The following is a 20,275-nucleotide window of genomic DNA, read 5'->3' as shown; positions in this document are numbered from 1 at the left end:
GCATCACACAGACACACACACACAATTAGTGCTACAAAAAGAATGCTAAAATTCCATAGGTTTACTCACTAAAACTTGAGCACAAACTTCTGGAATGATCATACAGCACTGAGTAGTATTATTGTAGTATTAGTCAGATATCCCATTAAAAAAGCTCACTAAGGAACCAACAACTGCTGCTGTTCAGCTGTAGTGAGTGTCAGCAGTCAGTCTGCTGTTTACCTCAGCTAACAAGTCTGTTTGGTTGGGGGTGGCTGTAGCTCAGGTGGCAGAGCAGGTCAGCCATTAATCAGAAGGTCGGTGGTTTGATCCCAGGCTGCCTCCTGACTGCATGGGCAAGATACTAACCCCATGTTTGCCTGCTGGTGATGGTCAGAGGGCCCGGTGACGCCTGTGTCCGGCAGCCTCGCCTCTGTCAGTGCGCCCCAGGGCAGCTGTGGCTACAATGTAGCTTGCTATCGCCTGTGTGTGTGAATGACTGAATGTAGTGTAAAGCACTTTGGGGTCCTATCGACTAGAAAAGCGCTATACAAATGCAGGCCATTTAGTACTTTATTTAATCTTTATGACAGGAGGCAGTGAGTCAGTTAAGTTCACTTCTTTCCAATGACAGCAATACTGAGGTGAGTTGACGATATCTTGAACTTTTCTGTTGGCAAGTGTGGCTGTTTTTTTAGCGGCTGTTAGCTTGTGTTAGCTGCGGTTAGCATTAGTCAATTACTTACATTGTTGGACTTGGATACTTAGTGAATAAACTCTCATATGGTTTGAAGATTTAATCAAGCTGTTTATTAGAGATATTTTTTTTGGGACTTTTAGGACACTCAAGCTTATAACCCACTGCTTTTTAGCCAGCTTGTTGTCAGCTGTCATGGGAAGGTCGCATGGCTAATCTATTGACAGTAAGTAATTGGGCCAATAAGCATGTTCATGCACACTTTTGTATGTTGGACCCCTGACTTCAGTTTAGGAGATGAGGCTAAGGAGATGTTTTATCTAGATGTCATAGTGTCTCTTTCCATCATAATTTTGTTTCTTTGGTGAAGGGGAAACTTACTCAGATGAGAAAACACAGCAATGATCCTTTATATCTTGAGTGTGAAGGTGCACAGAAACAACTAGGAGTTCTCTTCTCTGCCTTTGGTGTACGTGGATGGTCTCTATCCACATGCATACAATAGGCTTATGTCCATCTCTACACTGTAGAGATGGATGGACATGGTAGCTTCCAAAAGCTGCTCCTATGTATTTTAATTGATTAATTCTGATTTTAAAAAAAACATCACCCCAATTAGAGTTATTATAAAGGCACATCTATTAAAAGAAGCCAAAACCAGGCTATAAACTATAGAAATTAACTGCTTTTAGAGCCAGCGTCAAATGGCTATTAGAGGAACTGCAGGTTTTGGCATTCATTTTTCAGCCCTTGAGCTTGCCCCTAGGTAAGGGGTACCCTCTAGCTCTTGTTAAAAGTGATTTCTTTTGAATAAGCTGCCTTTAACACATGTATTTATGTATGTAACAGTTGAAATAACGGATGCTGTTCTCCCCCCTTTAAAGTCCACAACCAGAACATCTATGGCATGAAGTTTTCTGCGAAATCTTTCAAACTTTAAACCCTTTTTTCTTCAGCTTCACTCATTGCTCTTAGCATTTGTAAGACAATGCACTGTGCTACTATCTCCAAATGCTGTTCACAAAGACAGTGACTGAAATGGTTACAGAGCATGAAACAGATAATTCTTTTTTTTTTTTTTTTTACTTATCCACATCTTCCCAAATGGGAATGAATTTAAGCTCAAGCTCATTCAAGCTGATGAACTCCATCCCACGATGCCTTTCTTTCAGGTAGGGGCCCTGTGTTAGAATTCAATGCCAATTTAATTAAAACATGTAACTTTTAATTACCTAACTAATTAATTTAATAAGTGAAAAAATAGACTCAGTGATAAATAATTGAGGTGGCAATGTTCCTGCAGCAACTCACCAGCTCCATGTGACTGACTTCAAGGCTTTGTACAGACATTTTTTTAGGCTGTAGCAGGCTGTCCCACAAAAATAGAACGCTTTCATAAGCTGACAACAGAAACGCACACACAAAAACGTAAGCAAAAAAAAAAAAACATCCATAGAGGCATTGCAGTGTATATGAAAGGAGCTGGATGACTAAATAAATTTTGTAGGGCAACAATGGTATTTCTTTTACCCGACTATCTCTAAAAGATAATCAGAAATTAAGAATTTGCTTTAAATGAAAATTAATTATGCATCAACAATACTAAATATGATAGAAAGATTACATGCAGACATAGCAGAATAAAAGATAAGAGCAGTAGATTGGGAAATGTTTGCCTTGCTTATTGTATCAGGGTGGTGGCTATGAAGCGGAACATCAATGTATATTTAGCAAAAGAAAACTTGGTGCCTCTGCAGAGAGGAGTCACCTTGAGATTTGGTTGAGGGAACTTCACAGGATGCTGCTTGAAGCTTAGGCTCAGCAGATAATTACAGATTTCCTGTCTGAAACACTTAACCTTTTTGGGGGAGGGGGAGCGAAGGGTAAGAAAGGCCCTTTTTTTTCATGGCTTTTTCTCATTAATAACACCTAAAACTTCGACATCAACATCCAGCACATTTCCTCCCTCTGGTAAACATCAATCTCTGATTAAGTATCAGGGCATTAAACATCAAGCAGCAACATCGCTGACATTAGAGCCTATAGTGCTGTTCGCAGCATCTTTCCGGTTCGGAGTTAATCACCTCACAAACACAAGTCTCTTCTCTCTGACACTTTCATACGGGATTAACAGGCTGGTTGTGTGTGCTTTAATTAATGCAGATTTCTCTGGGTCATACTGTAGCAGTCGGAGATAATTGTGTTGTGGTTATCACAGGCTTCAGGTGCTTGTCCTTCACCATTGTTTCAAACAGCCAGCTCATCTGTTTCATGGAGTATGACTTGGCATTTCCCCCAAAACATAAAAAAGTTATATACATTAGAGATTTTCAGTAGAAGTCAGCTGATTTATTTATTTATTTTTGCTCTACCAACCTATTTGGCATACAGTGGAGTAACTTTGTGCATTTTGGCTCCTGCACACTGCTTTCTCCTGCAACTTTTACAATGTTACTTATCTTAAAAAGCAAAACGTTGCTCTTCTATACAAAGCAGAAAACACTAAATCGCATATTGATGTCTTAAGAATACAGTCGCCTCTTGTTTGGCGCAATTCCAGTGCTTATTATGATCACTGAAAAACAGCAACATTAAGAAATGTGTAAGCAAGTAGAAATGTGGAGGGTTTGCAGTAGCTGTGAAGGAACATTTCTCTAGCCTGAACATTGAACTGATGGCTGCTGGAAAGCATCCATACATCTCAAAGAGCGGAATTCGTCATCGCTGTTGCTGTTTGAATCCGGTTTGAATAGACACACTGTTCGTATTCCTCCATCAGCTGACGTAGAGGTCGTCAACGTGACTGTGGCTGTGGTGAATGGATGTGGATATTTAATGGATTCTGATGACCCTCTGAAGCACGCAGTGGACTTGCTGCTGAATACTGTCTCTGTTTGAGCTCTGCTTCCACAAGAACAGATACAGAAGATCTTTACTTATACTGCAATATCTGCATGAATTTTAAATTAAAGCTCCTTATTATATGCCATTTAGAATCTGAGCTCATTGAGCTCGTCAGTTTTTTTGTGTTTTCTTTTAACTGAGCTCCTCCCGCGGTGTTTGTTCTGAGCTACCTTGCTTTTATGTTCTGTCTGCTGTAACATAGTAATTACCTGACATTTGGGATAAATAAAATATTCCTCAGTCTTTTTCTTCTTATTATTATAGCAACACTACCCATAGTGACAGTCACCACAACAACAGTGCATAAATCTGAAATATATGCTGCAACTGAAAGTATAAAACGTTAGAATAAATACAGGCTCTTATATTGCAATGTGAGTTATTATTTACTTTAATGTTACAATGTTAAAATGTGACTTTAGGGTACTTTTATATGATTAAAATCAACAAATTTAAAACGGTCTTGGATAAAAAGTCACTTGCGGTTTGTGGAGAACAGGAAAAATACACCAGCGGGCGAAATTACAAGTGTAAGGATTACCAGGCTGCTTTCTTTGACAGAGCGTCAAATACCAAGGTGCCCTTTGGCATCTGTGCTGTGACACACAAGGTATATGGCTATAATTAAACAGGCCCTCCCTCCCAGCTTGTTATATGCAGTTTGTAAAAGACCCCCTGGGCATCACATTTAAACACAATGGGTAAGTATAAATTTAGCACATGTTTTGGATGGGGTGTGTTTTAAAAAGCTAATCAAATGATTGTGTTTTCGTTTTACCAACAAATGAAAAGGAAGTGAACAGAAAAGGAATCAGCAGGTGGAAGAAAAGCAAAGCATAGTATAAAAACCTTGAATTGCACTCTCCTGTCTTGACCCTATAATGTAGACTTTGTTGCTTCTTAAAAGAGGACAATTACCTCTCATCACCCAGCATTGGTGCCACTGGTGTACAAAGGCACAGGTGCCAACGAACACCATGAATGTCTGTCTGCAACATGACAATGGCAGGATTTGCCTCAGTGGGAGGAGTGGGGTGTATAATACCTATCCAGTATATGGTTAAGACAAGGTGGTGAAGTCAGTCACGTTCTTTAAGTCACACCTCAAACATGTTTTCCCCCGGTTATTTATTATTCCTGCATTTCTCACTTTATTACTTTTTAATCTTTTATTTTGTGTTTCCATTTACATTATAACCAGATACTTTAGCACCAGCTTCTGCAGCTATATTCACCAAATCACCCACAGTTCTGCAGCTAATTTGAGTTAAAAGAAAAAAGAAAAGGAAAAAAAAAACGTTAATTCTGATCGAAAGACTATAAAATATTCACATATTGAGTCACTGCTTGTTGTGTTTCATAGTGAGGGAAAACAAATGAGTCACAGTAGACCAAACACTGCATTAAATGCTATGTTGATAGTTGTTAATACAGTAAATGGCTGAAAAAGAGAAGAGATAATGCGCAGTCAATTAGCTAAAATATTAGCTGAAATATTTAGCATGATGAATAAATGGTTTATCCACTGACCAAAATGAAAATGAAAAAACAAGTAGTATAACAATATCCACTAAAACTGTTTAAAATCAGAACATGTCTCCTTCTAAAGGGCTTAAAATTACTCCTGCTCTACATAATTGCACATACGGACTCTTGCATAAATTCCACATTTTCCTTCTATGCTGTTTGCATAACCTTTAAGGAAATTAGTACAAAGGGCATTGACTCATGGGAATTCGCTACTGTTTGACAGCATTATTTAATAGTGATGATTTTATCTTAACATGATGAAAAATTGGGGTGTTCTAACAAATTTCCTGCAGAATGTAAAGGGTTGATACAGCCCACAGTATATATATCTATATATCTATATATAGATATATATATGGCCTGAGTCACCTGAAGAAATGGTACAGCAGTATAAAACAGATATTGAGCTCTTTATAAGGAATTAAACAAATGCAATTGAAAAGTTTCCGTTCTGATTAGATTTGTCCTCCTGCTAATAATCTGACAAAAAAAAGTCAAAGTATTTGTGCTAAACAGGAGTGATTTACAGGGAGACAAGTGTGCAGCCTGTTGCATTTGCCTTTGTTCACCCACTATTTAATCCCACATCATTTAATTATACCTCATCCATGCCAAGTGCTACATGCCATCAATCTCAATCAATCAATTACCCAACTAAACAAGCCATGCTTAGACATTCGTTCACTCTCAATTTCCCCATTGTGCTAATTACACTTAAACATGTCATTCCAAATTAAAATTGAACATTTAAATGGGATTAGTAGCATCTAACTGAAACATCACCAAGACAACCAGCAAGCCGCCCTACCTGCCTTTAATTTAGACGGCTTAACCTCGAGAATAAATATGGAGAAAATCCCATAATCTGCTATATTTCACACAGAAAAAAAATCAATACACGGCTAATGTTCTTTGAGAGAAGCATTATATTGCAGTGATTGTATGAGTAAGGGAGAAAAGTGGCTGGTTTGTAAGGTTAAACTATTCCCATTAAAATTTGAATAATGTTATTGACCTTTACCTGGGATGGATCACTTAAAGTAATGGGAAATGGTGGCACTGACAGAATTATGATGACAGAAATAGCTTATGGTTATGAATAAGGTCTTGTTCCTCAAAATGCCTATCAATTTGTCAAAATCACTAACATCCACATGCTCAGCTGGAACCCTTAACAGGGGCCCCCAAGCCTGTCGATGTCAGTCATCGTGTCATTTAAAACACTTCTCGCCTCTATCTGTGCCACGCCACGTGTGTCAGTCACTGATGGGAGATCAGATTGCTGCCACTGCTGCTGCTCACCCACGACGAATCTGCATCTGTACAGTATTTTTGCCTCGACGCGAGACCTTTCTTCCTTTGTGAGTTTGACGAGTATCAGCAGCGCAGGATGAGGCAGGCAGGTTCAATCCAGCTAATGTATTCAGCATGGTAAACAGGCGGAGTGAATTTGACAACAGATACGAGTTAATAAATTCAGCGCCGTCTCCGAGCAGGACAAGACTACAAAGTGAAACCATGTTTTTTGATCAAGTCACAGCGGCACACCACTTTAAACATTGATATCTTTTTATTAAGACAAGTACTCTTCTGATTTTTTTTTTTCCTTTTGTAAAAATGTTGGCGTGAACCAATACAAAATATGCATGGCCATATGAGAAACATCCTCTTCACTACACAAAAGAAAATATGCCACCTGGGAATAGAGAGAAATTTAAGATTCAACAACATAAACAACCATTGTGGGGTTATAAAACAAGCGACCCACCCACCCTGCTCCCGACCCTTCCCCACGCCGCCGCCCCAGGCTTTAAACATAAAGTTCATCCAAATATCCAAGACGTTACAGATCGTTGATAAAACTTCATGTCACAGTAAATACACCATCTTCATCTATGAATGCAAACAGATGCTTGATTGACTGTCTGTGGTCACATCCTATAATTACTAAATAACCGATACTGCATGAGCAAAATGTTACAGTGGAGGAGGAAGAAGAAGAAGAGGTTTCATGAACATCATCGTGATTTTGTTGACACTGACTGTACATCATTTTTGTCTGCTTAACAAATCTAGTTTTTCTTTCTTTGTGAACTAGGTCTATGCAAAATAATTAACGTTTACTGTAACAGTGCACCATATTAAGAACACATAAACTTGTACAACTGAGAAAAACATGTACATCCTGTGGTTTCTTTACTTTTTCGAATAGCTGTGGTACTACAGTATATACTTGGGGCCATAAATTTGCATTCTACCTGAGATGCAAAAAAACACAACTATTAACACTCATGAACCTGAGAGAGTGAAAACAAACATACTCAATATCAAGTATTTCAAAATAACAAAATCAAAAACGGAATTAGAACGATGCTTCCGGCGATCTTTTAACGTTGCCCCATTAAAAGCAGCAATCACCATTTAAGATAAATATCAAATCCCAGAAAACAAAAAGGTCATGCACATAACTGTTCCCATGACACTGTAACTACAATCCAGAAAAGTTACTTTTATTGTAGCTTATTATAGCTTTAAGTACAGTATTCCTCTCTGATAATACAGTACTACAGAGCCTTGTCCTTGAAAATATCCAAATAAATAATAAATGAAGTGAAGCTGAGATAATAACACTTTTTTTGTGGTCATTAATTAAGACAAGTACTATATCCTGGAATACAACATTCTAGTCAGTGGAAGCTGCCAATACTATTTTTCTTTTCCAGCTTTAAACTCATTCCAGCTTTTTTATGCTGCAGGTTGTAATTGTGATGCCGCTCTATGGTGCGCGGACAGACGACTGGGATGAGTATTGGCCCTGTAAGTTAGAAAGGACGGATATATACAAGGTATACTGTAAGAGTGTACATGAGGATACTGTATGATACTAACCATATGCCTCAAAATCAAAGGAGAAGGCACTAAATTAAGTCCTTCAGTCTTTTCCTTTATAATGATAAGTATCAAGAGGTGGGTTTAAGGCAGTGGTTATCCTTTTTCATAATACATTTACAGATTTTTTTTCCCTCCATTATTTTAGGCAATACACTGAAATCACTCGCTAATTACCAAACGGATTTTCCTCTTCTAGTCAGAGATGAAGCGCGCGCCGTGTGCACACTGCCGATTTGTGTTGTCGAACAAAAAGAGAGAAATTTCTAACAGCAGACACTTCGTCTGTGAAGGTTTGTGGCTGCAGGATGACAGTAAGAAAATTATCTTTCCCCCAAGTCTAAAGCTATCTGCAAATCTTTGATAACTTGTATGGCCAAGAGCCCTCGCAAGTTATCAAAGGTGAAATGTCTAAAAACACAGCAAGAAAATATAACTCATTCATATTTGCAGCAATACTTGTGTATGGGTAAGGGCAAAAAAATAAATAAAAATAAGCTGTGAATTTTTTGTTCACGTGCTGTATTGACAGAGACGTGCCAGGATATTTTACATGGGCAGGAAACACTGAAGGCCTAATATTCTTTCTTCCCTTAGATACGGCAAATAAAAGGGTAAAACCTTGGAAAATTAATAACTCAAGGCCTTTTAACATCTCCCAGTTAACTGGCCAATATAGTGTGCCATCAAATAAAGTCAGTTATTTAGCGAGAAGCTCACTGCAAAGCTCTATGCTTTACACAAGCTATACTTGCTGTATACTGTATAAGCGCACTATAATTATTAGATTTGGTCCAAGGTAGACTACGTGGGTGGTATGAAAAGGTGACAAATGTCATATTTAAAACAAAAGCGCACAGACACATGGCAGGGTATACCAACAGCTAATGAATACCTTTAAATAAAATGTTACGATCAGTGTAGCAGGACCTATTTTGTGTAAGGCGTGTATGTGTGAATGTAAAGTTTGACCCATAATAACACCTGCAAACAGAGTCTTTTGGGTCAATAACTACTGAAGAGGGGTAGAATCAGCTACACTTACAAGCTGCAGTGAAGCTCAAGGTAGCCAAGTCTCAAGCTAGCTGGCTGTTGGCTGTAGTTTTCTATTTATCATAGAGACATCAAGCTTATCTGAAGCTTAGCAAAAGGCATTGTGTAGAGTTATTCTCTCTCTATTATAGATTCATTATTTATGTATCCCAATCAGAAATGACAGAAAGGGCTATATAGAACTTAGAACTGTATATCATGGCACATTACAGCTGCCGAGATATCGTAGGTGGAGTTGGGCAAAAGCCTCTTAGCGACTAATCGTCAGAAACCACAAAAGATTGGTTGTACTGTGTGGTTTGGTGCGAAATGGTACGTACCGCCACTTTTACATCACCTTCATGTACAAATACATTCTATGATGAGCAAAATTACTCACGACTGTTATATAAGTAATCGACACAGTGAACCTGACCTCAAAGGGGCTGAGGGAAATCTGCGCTGTAATACTTGAAACCCAATCAGACCTGCCTGTACGAGGGAATGTGGGGAGGAGGGGGGGCCTCTGATGAACTTGCAGGCACTGTTGGACTTTGACCCAGCGGGGAGAAATGTGTTGACACCGTATTCCAGTTAATGAACTCTGTAGATTGCTCCAAAAAAAAAGAAAAAAGCACTGAGGAGCAGGCTCATCACGCTGTATCTGGGTACATGAGCTCAAAGCTAGCTGCGGCACACATAGACGAAGCCAAATGCAACAAAAGATCAAGTGGAGTACATGATAAAAGACAAAAAAACGAATCCAATTCAACCGGCGTGTGAGGGGAAAACAATGAAACAAACAAAAGAAAGAGAACAAGGCACAAAATTGTCTGTAAAATAACTGAACTGTACAGAATAGGCCCCAGCTGTCCAGGAAGGGTCGAATAGGACACTCAGCAACACCTCTTCTTCTTACCACTTGGCCACCACGTCAGTCCAACTTTTCCCGCCTTTTTCTTTCTTCTCCTTCCCTTTAAATATTGCCCTCCCTGCCTTTAAGTCATCTTCAACCAATCAGAGTTAGACACAATGCTCCTACAGCACCACCACAACCACTATCACAACCACCAGCATCCCCACCCGTCTCTCCTGGCCTGTCCAGTTTAAATATAATACTCCTTCTTCTCGTCTGTGTTGTTGTGTCCCCCCTCCGCGTTGATGATGGCCGTATCCGCATCGGCTGCGTCGTCCGCCCCTTTGGCTTCATGCGTGAAGTAAGTTCCTGCAAAAGAGCGCACGCAAATTAGCTGCATGCCGCCTCGTCACTCTCTTGTTCACTTCAGTCCCATTGTACTCCATCGGCAACAAAGAAAAAGCAACAAAAAAAAACCCACTTGAACGCTTAAGATGTGTTCATGATCAAGTATGATTGCCCTGCCGGTGCTTTACCTTTGTGTCTGGCAAAGTATCGACCAAGAACAATGAGCGCGCAGAGGATGGCAAACATCACCACAGCAACCACTCCACCGATGACAGCGTGGTCAATTTTCTGCGGTGCCCCCTCCCCGGCTCTGGAGTCTAAAAAGAGGACAATAACCGTAAATAATTTCATGATCAGCAAACCCTCTCAGGCAGCAACAAAACTAATACCTTCACAGAGACGTGGACAGCACTGGAAGCTGTGGCTATTATATCATTAGGCTGCCAAAATAAACGAAATTGGTTTGTTTTGTCTCAGAGCATTTTAGCATGACCTAACCACAGAGTGGAAACTCTTGAAAAAGCTGCTGAGAAAAAAAAGCAAGCTTATGTTATTTGCCAATGAAAAATAGATGATAAAACAGCACAAGCTGGTCCAGAGAGGAAGGTAAACTGTTCACAATATGTTGCTTAAATCCTTAAAATAAGCTATAAATCATTTCAGTTTAGTTTGATTCAGCCTGCTAATAACCAAACTGATGCTTTTTACTCAGAGCAATGTTTCATTTTTCCTCACCAATATCCTTCCAGGCTGTATCTGCGGCATTATAATGCGGTTGTTTTATAAAACCGTTTAAAATTAAGCACCTGTTAATTCAAATTCAAACCCAAACCCATTCACATATTACATTTAACACTGACGTTTAACATTTTGGGGGAATAGGCAGATGGGCTTTCTCGCCAACAGTTAGATGAGAAAATCGATATCACTGTTGTGACTGCATGGTAAATAACAAGCTACAGGCTGCAGCCTGTTAGTTTAACTTAGCATAAAGCCTGTAAATGAGGGGCTGGGGGTGGGCTACTGTGGCCTACGGTAACAAAATTCCACTAATTAACCAAATTCAAGTACTGTGAATTTACAGGGACTGTGTGCCAGGCTACTTCTCTGAGTTCTGCGGTAACTTGTTCTTTGTGCTAACTAAAGTTAACTCGCTCCTGAATGTAACATGTACAGACATGAGGGCAGCATAGATAAAGAATGAGTGAATAAGAACCTCGCAAAAGTCTCAGCTCACCCTTTATTTCTTTATATTTTGCTAGGATAGCATGAAATAGGTGCAGCAGTTACTGAAACATGCAAACAAAAATCCAAATACCGAACATAAGACAGAAATATAGTTTCTGTACTGTTACTACAAGCTTGAAAGTCAATATTTGGTATCAACAGCTTTATTCTTAACTTTGTTTTAATATCTCTAAGTAGTCTCAGGAATAGATCTCCAGGTTCTTGAACGACATTCAAAGCTCTTCTTTGGATGTTGGCTGCCTTTTTGTTCTACTCTCTATCAAGATGATCCCACACTGCTTCAATGATGTTGAGGTCCAGACTCTGGGGAGGCTAATCTGTGATTGATAGTGTGCCACTGTGTGTTTCTATTCCAGTATGCTTTTACTACATTGGCAGTGTGAAAAATGAAGCTGTTGTCAATCAGATACTTTCCAGGTGGATTAAAATCTGACTATATTTTTCTGCATTCATAATTCCATCAGTTTTAGGAATATCTCAATACCTCTGGCTGAAATGCTCCAAACCATGACAGGGCTGGCTGCAGACTCACTGTTGCACCTCTCACTTGACTTCCTCCATAAATATTGACCATGATTTCAACCAAAAATGTCAACTGTTGGATTCATCACTCCATAAGACCTGTAGGAGCCAATTTTGGATTGATACCTTATGTATGCCGCTAGAGGTCACTTTTTGAGTGACCGTAATTAGTGGCAGATGTGTTTTTGATCGGAAGCAGGCAAATAGTTTGTAACCCCTGCGCTGCTATGTTAATCGTGGAATTAAAGAATCTAAAGGACAAGATGAGTACGGCTGAAGTTATTGGACTGTATCAAGTTTAATAAGTTAATTCATACCAGAGACATCGCATCACCCTCGCCAACGAACACCTCAGTGGCTTCAAGAGTAGGCTTAGCCTGTATAAGACATTAGCCTTTCTCCCTGTGTCCAAAAGGGCCAGATGCACGTATCTGGTCCTGTGTGAGGTTTTTGCTGGATTTTTTTCTGTTTCTTAAGGACACGACTTACTATTTATCTGCTGTAGGGAGTTTAGGCCCGCCACTCCTTCTGTTGCCCTCTGTTTGTCCAGGTTTTTAAGGACACAGCGCACACCACGCTGAGATATGCCAAGTCTCATTAGGAATCACTGGTGCACAAACACTGTCATATACTGTTGATCCTGTCATACTGTGCTATCTTTGCATTTTTCATAGATTTAACTAAGAAATGGGAACAAATTATGCATTTTTGTGACAGGCTGCTAGAAACTAAGTTGTCTGTTGTATGTAGACACAACAGTGATTCATCTCTTAAGTTTGGTGAGTGAGACCATCAGAAAGTCTGGAGAACGATCGCTCAAGACTTTAATAAAATTACTAGAAAATCTGGCTCATTGAAAATAAAATATAAAGAAACTAGGGCTGGCTCGGGACTTTAAAACAGTCGTTTAATTAATAAAAATATCTAAAGTCACACTTCTGTCTAAGCATACATTTGTGGTGTTACACTGTTGAACCAAGCTCGTTACGTGGATATTTCTAGCGCTTCGATAGCTGATGTAGCTGCCCCTTGAGTGAGCGATGTTGAAAAATGTTTTAAGACAGTTATTTCACCATGAAACAGTAGACACTGTCTGCAATTTCAGCGAGGGTTCACACACTGTAAAATACAGTCTGATTTAAGAGGCCATTTCTGGAAGTTATAGAGCTCAATCATCAGAAATAGACACAAGTCTGGAGATAAATTGGCGCCCGGTGTCCCCATGCAGAGAAATACGTGGCTGCCTCAGGTGTCAGAGAGTATCACTGTCTAGCACTTAGCCAGATTTATCCGTGCACCACAGAAGAACATGGCAAAATTTGAAGCCTTTAAATTTCTAGTCTCAGAATAGTTCAGAGGCATTTATCAATAGTCTATATCTGTGCACATTTGGACTGATGGAGGAGTGGCGGGTGAGGGAATGGCTCCACTGTTCTTTGCTGCATGAGGGAGCAGCTCAATTTTCCATCAATCTCACTAGTCATGCTCTGAACTTGAATGATTTTGATAAAAGACGAGCGGAGAGTTCAGAATTTCTTAAAGCTGCGAGGGCGTAATAAGTCGAGTCGAAGGGTCTAAGACGAGCGACGCGGGCAGATCTCGGCCTAAAAAACAAGACCTTATTTAAGCTGCGTTCGCTTAGCACCGGGACATCTTAGCAGCGGAGCTACAATGAAACTAATTAATGAGAAAAGTTGTGTTTCAGTTGAGCGCTCTCTTAAAATGGACTCGTCTTCACAGAGCAAGCCGTTGCTGTGTGTTGGGGTGTGCGAAGCAGGGATGTGCAAGGCGCAGTTTGTTTACTGTATCGAGGATGTCAGATAGCGCGGCTTATTCCCCGAGGAGAGGGAACAGCCCATGCTCCATGCTAATGAACATGCACCCACTAAATGGCCTGCGAACCGTCCTGTCTCCTCTCCCCTCCCTCGCTCACTCCCCACCCCACACCTTGCTGCCCTCACCTTGCTCCCTGCTGTCTTCCGTTTGACACATCCACCAGGAAACATGCAGGGTCTCAGCCGCCTCTGCACACCGAGGGAGAGTTTTATTTAACAGGTAGAAAAATTCACCCAGAGTAAGCACCGAGACCTATCACAAAAATGTCAGAGAGAAACCAAAAATCCTATAATACCTACAGTATCAGCTGTTATGGTTGGTTGCATTTCATGTTGCCTGCATTAAGTACACTACTCAACACTAGTTTTTATTTTTATCTCTCTGTGCTTACTGCAGAGGATGTTCTGCAAAAGCATGGTCTTAAATTTAGTATACATACAATAGATAATGAAGCCTGCAGCTTTTTGCAAGGAGATAATCAAACAGTAGCAAAATAATGCTGTGCAACACAAATGTCTGAAGTGCATTTTACGGTAATTCCTAACAGAAAGGTCAGTACCTGTGAGAAGCACTACTCTGTCTTCAGAATTCTTCTCTATTATCAGGCAGGGTAGGTCTGCTGGTAAGATGCTACTTTTTGCTTTTTTTGCAGTGTTTTCGGAAGTTTTTTAAGGAATCAAATCAGAGGCTAAAAGTCAGAATAAAGCACACAGTTTTCACTCCGAGGAAACCAAATTTTTCCATTTTGTCAAAGAGATACTAGGTATCTTTTGGTGTCGATTCATAAGCGCTTGACCCCTTGCCATGAAGCATATTTTGAAGTGTTATTTCTTTTAGTGCTGGGCTAACATTGGATGATATTTACTTCAAACCACAGGTTAGCTGTGGTGCCTGAACATAATCAAAAAAAGGGTTAAAACTGAAGCTAATCGCTGACTGAAAACAAAGCACAGACCTCCCTAAATGCAGTGAGTGACTTTGAAAAATCTCCTGGCTGAGACAATTGTGACTAAAGCCACCAACACACCTCCAGCCTTCCTATAAGAACCAGTGCCAAAGGACACCTTGTGCTTATCTCTGTGATGCCAGCAGCTTCTGACAATAAACAGCCTTTGCTACTTTGCTACATACATTTGGTGGCCATATCTAAGTCAGATGAAAGGAACCAAAAGGCTTCTTTTGGGTTCACAAAAGGTGAATTCAAGATTTTTTGAGACTTTAACAGCAATTTAACAAATGCCACCTGTGGATAGATAAGTGCCAGACAGTGAATTGCTGGATTAACCCATTTAAAAATGACACACTTATACAAAAGTTTAATTTTTTGGCTCATCATCACTTGATGAGGAGCTTCCTGACTAAAGATCCCTGTAAAAAGATTAAAAAAACACATTCTCACACAATAGTCTAATGCAAGTGTAATAACATTACTACCTTTTACAAAAGGGCCTTTTGTGAATTAAATTCATGGCTTAACACCTGCAGAGCAGATCTCCAAATGAAATAAACTGAAAAAAATGATTCCAGCAAGCTGCTGAATGCTTCAGAATAATTCAACCTTGATTAAAAGAAACCAAAAAGTTCATACACATTTTATTAACTAATGCAAACACACACGTACCAAATATCAGGAGCCAATCAAGTTTAGTGTTTACTTAAAGATGTTTTGACATGCAGGCAGGTGGAAAGCGCTACCTTGTGATTACTAGGAAACCTTCTTTTCCTACTTGCAGCCAGCACTTAACCTGCCAACAATGAATCCTGTATGCATGTCACAAATTACGGACACACCTCATTTGTGATCCTGTAAGGTTGTATGTCGCTCACATGAAAGACTGAGTAAGCAGAACATTGTAGAATAGCAACGTTAAATAAACAGTACAAAGGTTTCCTCTCCAGAAATGCTGATCTGTGTCTGACCCTGATCTCTGACAGGAGCAGGAGCAGATTTACCTCATAAAGTGTTACTGTAACATCACTATCATTCGTCCACATTGCTGTGATGATGCCTTTGTCACTCACTGCTCCAGCACATCCAGGATCAAGATTGTGATTCCTTCCGGCATACATGTTCAGTATATATATAATACTCGACTGTGCTAGGAGCAGGAAAAAAAACTCCAAATGACAGGCAGTATTATTAAAGCAGCCTTTGTGGCCTCACTTGAATTAAGTAGAATTTGATTATGTCTGTAATGTGGCTGGTGTCCATACCGCCAGCACAGCTCTGCTCACGGCTCGGTCGGGGAGTGCTGACATGCCCACACAGGCGTCCTGACAGGATGTGCACAGCCGTGGGGATTTATGGGGGAATAAAGAGGATTTGCAACTGATGCCTGTGTCTGCACGGTGGTGAAATCTGCTCCGCTGAACTCCCAGTACCACATGCTTTACAGTCGCACCTTTCCAGCTCTGTACTGGAATGACTAATTGCCTCTCTGGTCAGTAACAGAGCATCCTATCTGACTGCTACTGTCACTGTTAGAGATCACAGCTGCAGGCCTGTCACTGGGTTGATTACATGGACACATGATTTCAGCCTTCCCATCTTTTTCTTTTAATAGTTTTCCACTCACATAATGAGGAATTTCAGCACACATGCTTCAACCCAACACACACGCGCATTATAATTTATAGATGTAATTACATGGATATAATTGAAACAATGACTCTCGTGCATTGATACAGACAAAAAAAAAACCCCTTCACTTGCACTGAATAGAGCCTCAGAGTAACTATTTCCAGGACAAGGGCAGGACAATGAAGCATTGCTGCAGAGTAAACTTAAGGACTGTCAATAGCCATTTTTACTGCATTGAACTGCTAACATCCGCAGCTCTTGTATTTGTTGCCATTCGAAAAGGAAATGAACGTAATGAAATGAGCATACGTGGGCAATCTCCACCAAATCATTTTTTTGTATTGCTGTTGTAGCAGACCGTCAATAGAGCACAACATTGTCCTCAGCTGAATTCCAATGTCAATGCTCGCCCGCTAAATAGATTCCCCGTGTCTTTTGTAATAACCCAAACAATGATTCGAAGATGTACCAATACAACAGTGACATTTAACAGAGGTGCTCAGATGCAAGTGAAGGCCTGACTGCAACTAATAAAAACTGAAGCTGAATGGAAGCTATGCCATTGAACTTAACCTCCCTGTTTATTGTATCTTTTGAGACTGGCAAATTTTTTGCACACAATAGGAAGAAGTACCCATGGACACTTCATCCTTTCTGTTTTGTGTGCTTTCACCCCAGTTAAGATCAAGGCAATGGAAAAGGTTGACAAAATAATCAAATCCTTTCTCTTTTGCTAGAGTTTGCTAGAGTTGACCAAGGCGAGGTGCCACAAAAGACACAGTGTGAGAAACATAACATTCAGCCTTGAAACCCTAATGTGCCAAGAACACTCCTATCTATCTATCTATCTATCTATCTATCTATCTATCTATCTATCTATCTATCTATCTATCTATCTATCTATCTATCTATCTATCTATCTATCTTAACTTCAGGGTGGGTTGGCATACTAACCATTTCCCTGGAGACCAATTAAAATGGACCATTAAAATATATGTTTTTTCTGTTTCTAATAACTCTTTTAAATAAATAAAAAAAAGGCAGGAAGGGAAAAAAAACAATTGCGTATGGGAGTCAGAGTAAACAAACGTGAGAAAAACCTAATTAGCATTTCTAAATGATTCTTTAATTTTTCCAATGAAATACTTCAAAGAAAAAAAATGATACATGTGAGAGTTAAAACAACGCTGGTAAATGTTTAATGACTAATTATGCTGAATACTAAATGCACTCCTAACAGTCTTTGTTGAAGTCAATAGCGTACAGGAGTTAAGACTTGACTCCCAAGACTAAACAGAAGTGGAAAACCTGTCAATGACTAAACTGCTGGAAAACATGCTTGAAAACCTGCCAGAGATGGATTCCTATAATACTGTCTGGCATTACATTGCGTGACTTATTCACTAAAAAACAGACAAACCCATGTTCAGGTCGGGCCCTGAAGTCATGTTTGTATTCAGTGCAGCTGCATGTTAAAGTCATAAAGATCTATAAATCCCTGACAGCTTCGCCAAGCACGTAATAAACCTACATTATTGTTAGTAGTATTATTAAGTCCAAAGGGTGCTGTATAGAAGCCAGTGTGGTGTTTACTTGCAAAGCTTATTGGCAGCTAATTTACAGCTTTGCACCTTCTATAAACCAGAAGGATGAAGACTTAAGAAATCCACCTTTAACTCATAACAACCCAAAGCCATGTTTAGTTAGCAAAAGAAATATTGTGTTTAATTGTGTTGTAATCCTACATAAATTATTTATTATTTAGTGAATAATTCTAGTCACGTTTGCAACCTAAATATTTTTTTCCTCTCCAAACAGTGTCTGCAGGTCATTTCAGGTTAAACAACACCCAGCAACAAGCTATTCTAGCATGAATGTAGCTGGAGAAGCTGGTGCTGTTTAAGCTCACATGACTGCATTAACATTTTTATCAACTCAAATCTTAAGAACAATTTTCAGCGAGGATATCGAGCTGAAACTGTCAAATTATGGGTAACAAAAAAGAAAAAATTAACCCCAACCTCCTTCCCGCCTTTCCTTTGGTCCTACAGATTAATCAGCAGAGGTTCTGCTGCAGCATGATAAACAACAATTTACTCTGGACTGCAGATACGCTGAAACATAGGGTGTGTTCAATCAAGTCTACAAGATAATTCCCTGTTCCATGTCTTTCCTCTGGCTCCTCTCAGCAAGCTGGGGGAAAGGGAGGGGGTGGGTTACTGGAGGCTTAGCCAGGATATGATGTCCCTGCCTTGGATCATCTCTGAGCATCTGACGAGCTGGAGCATTATCGGCACAGACTCCCTTTATTCCTCCAGAGCTGGAGATTCTGGATAAATTCTGACCCTCTGCCCACAAAAAATACACCCACTGACAGCATGCTAGATGCATACTATTTTTTTTGTTTCTGTGATGCTGTGAAGGTCGGTTGTCCATCCTGAAGACAACATTCTCCTTCTTTCAAACTGAAATGAATTTCTCCCGAACAGCCACATACTATGTGCATTTAGCGCGATATGTCTGGCGCAAGTTCAAGCAGTGACTTATCTCTCCCCGGTGGTCGACACAGACACACAAACACACACTCTCTGCATCTTTTCAGACACTGGAAGACCTGACACAATGAACTCCTGTGAAACTTTCTGAACATGAAACAGCACAGAAGGCAAACAACTGTGACTTTCTGTGCTTTAGGTCTGGGGGTGATGCTTCTGAGGCTTCACCAAGGGGAAAAAACATCACCAAAAAAATATTTTAAAAATAAATAAAAAAGTCTACCAAGCAAAATAACATTTTTTCAATTTTTTTGATCCACAAAAAGGAGCAGGAGTTGGTTGACTGCTTTCAGAAATCCTCCTCCATACCTTGTCTCATTCCCAACTCATATACTGATGCTTAGTCCCTTTGGCATCACATTTTAATGCACCAGGTACCACCTTAGAGTAATTTTTCAAGGTTCTGGGCAGTTTGTGAGGCCATAGCCAAAGACGGTAATGGCAGAGAAGCCTGCCTTCTCATGTGGACTTATGCTGGTTGTTACACTTCATCATCCCACAAAATGGTAATCTGAACCCCTGCTAGTCATAAAATGTGTATGTGGTGCGTTGAACGTAAAAAAAGTGTACGCCTCACAGACTTTCTTAAACAGAACATATTTATGTATTTATTTATTTTATTGAATACATCTGTCCAAGTGACTCTTCTCAGTCTCTACATATATATTAAAAACTCCATGCAAAGGCCGACTGTAACCTCACAGAGAGAATAAAATAATAATGGACATAGTTACCGTGACAGCACCCATGGGAAATCCTTTTTTGAAGCAGGACATGACCATGACCGTAACTTTGTGCTGAACATTGGGGGGGTCAAGATCTCTGTCTACATAAATAAATAAATCTAGGTAAATTCCCTGATGATTAGCAACTATTTTGCTGGTAATACCTGAAATGAGTAAAGAAAATCAACAGCCTATTTATGCAAGATACTTGATAATTCTTATATTTGTTGGGTCTGATTATTGGGGAGGTCATAACCTCCCTAACCCCCTCTGGAAATTACGCCCCTGGACATGACCACAAAAGAGTAGCTCAGGCTGTTAATCTCCAACTCCACCAATGAGCACACTCTGGATAACCCTTCTTTCTGAAAAGTACGATGCGGATTTACAAAATGGGCCTAATTCTTGTTTCATTTTTTTTTTTTTTTTTTTACATGAGGGACCGAGCCCATAAACTCAGCAGCAAACTGTTCACTGAGGTCAAATTAGAAAGTTGTTCACTATGGGCAGAAATCTGTGCCATCAGAAACTGAATTTGAATAAGTTAAATTTGAATTTGAATTGCTCAGATTG

The 20,275-nt window shown here is 39.8% G+C and overlaps 1 protein-coding gene across 5 annotated transcripts in view; it reads right to left on the bottom strand.

The window, feature by feature from the left end:
- Positions 1 to 6,661: 6,661 nt before the first annotated feature.
- cadm1b (cell adhesion molecule 1b) overlaps positions 6,662 to 20,275 on the bottom strand; it is a 169,887-nt gene continuing 156,273 nt past the window's right edge. For all 5 annotated transcript variants that reach the window (XM_005937875.3, XM_014338609.2, XM_005937874.3 and 2 more), the window contains 2 exons: positions 10,424 to 10,552; positions 6,662 to 10,256 (listed from right to left, as the gene is read on the bottom strand). In XM_005937875.3, the coding sequence (XP_005937937.1) occupies positions 10,138 to 10,256; positions 10,424 to 10,552 (248 nt within the window). In that variant the 3' untranslated portion in view covers positions 6,662 to 10,137. The remainder of the gene's footprint in view (positions 10,257 to 10,423; positions 10,553 to 20,275) is intronic.

The sequence above is a fragment of the Haplochromis burtoni genome, unplaced genomic scaffold (assembly GCF_018398535.1).
Source record: "Haplochromis burtoni strain Fernald_Lab_line unplaced genomic scaffold, NCSU_Asbu1 Contig_216, whole genome shotgun sequence".
In the NCBI taxonomy this organism is placed as follows: Eukaryota; Metazoa; Chordata; class Actinopteri; order Cichliformes; family Cichlidae; genus Haplochromis; species Haplochromis burtoni.
Note: the sequence above shows the minus strand (reverse complement) of the source record. Positions and strands in the feature narration are given on the sequence as shown.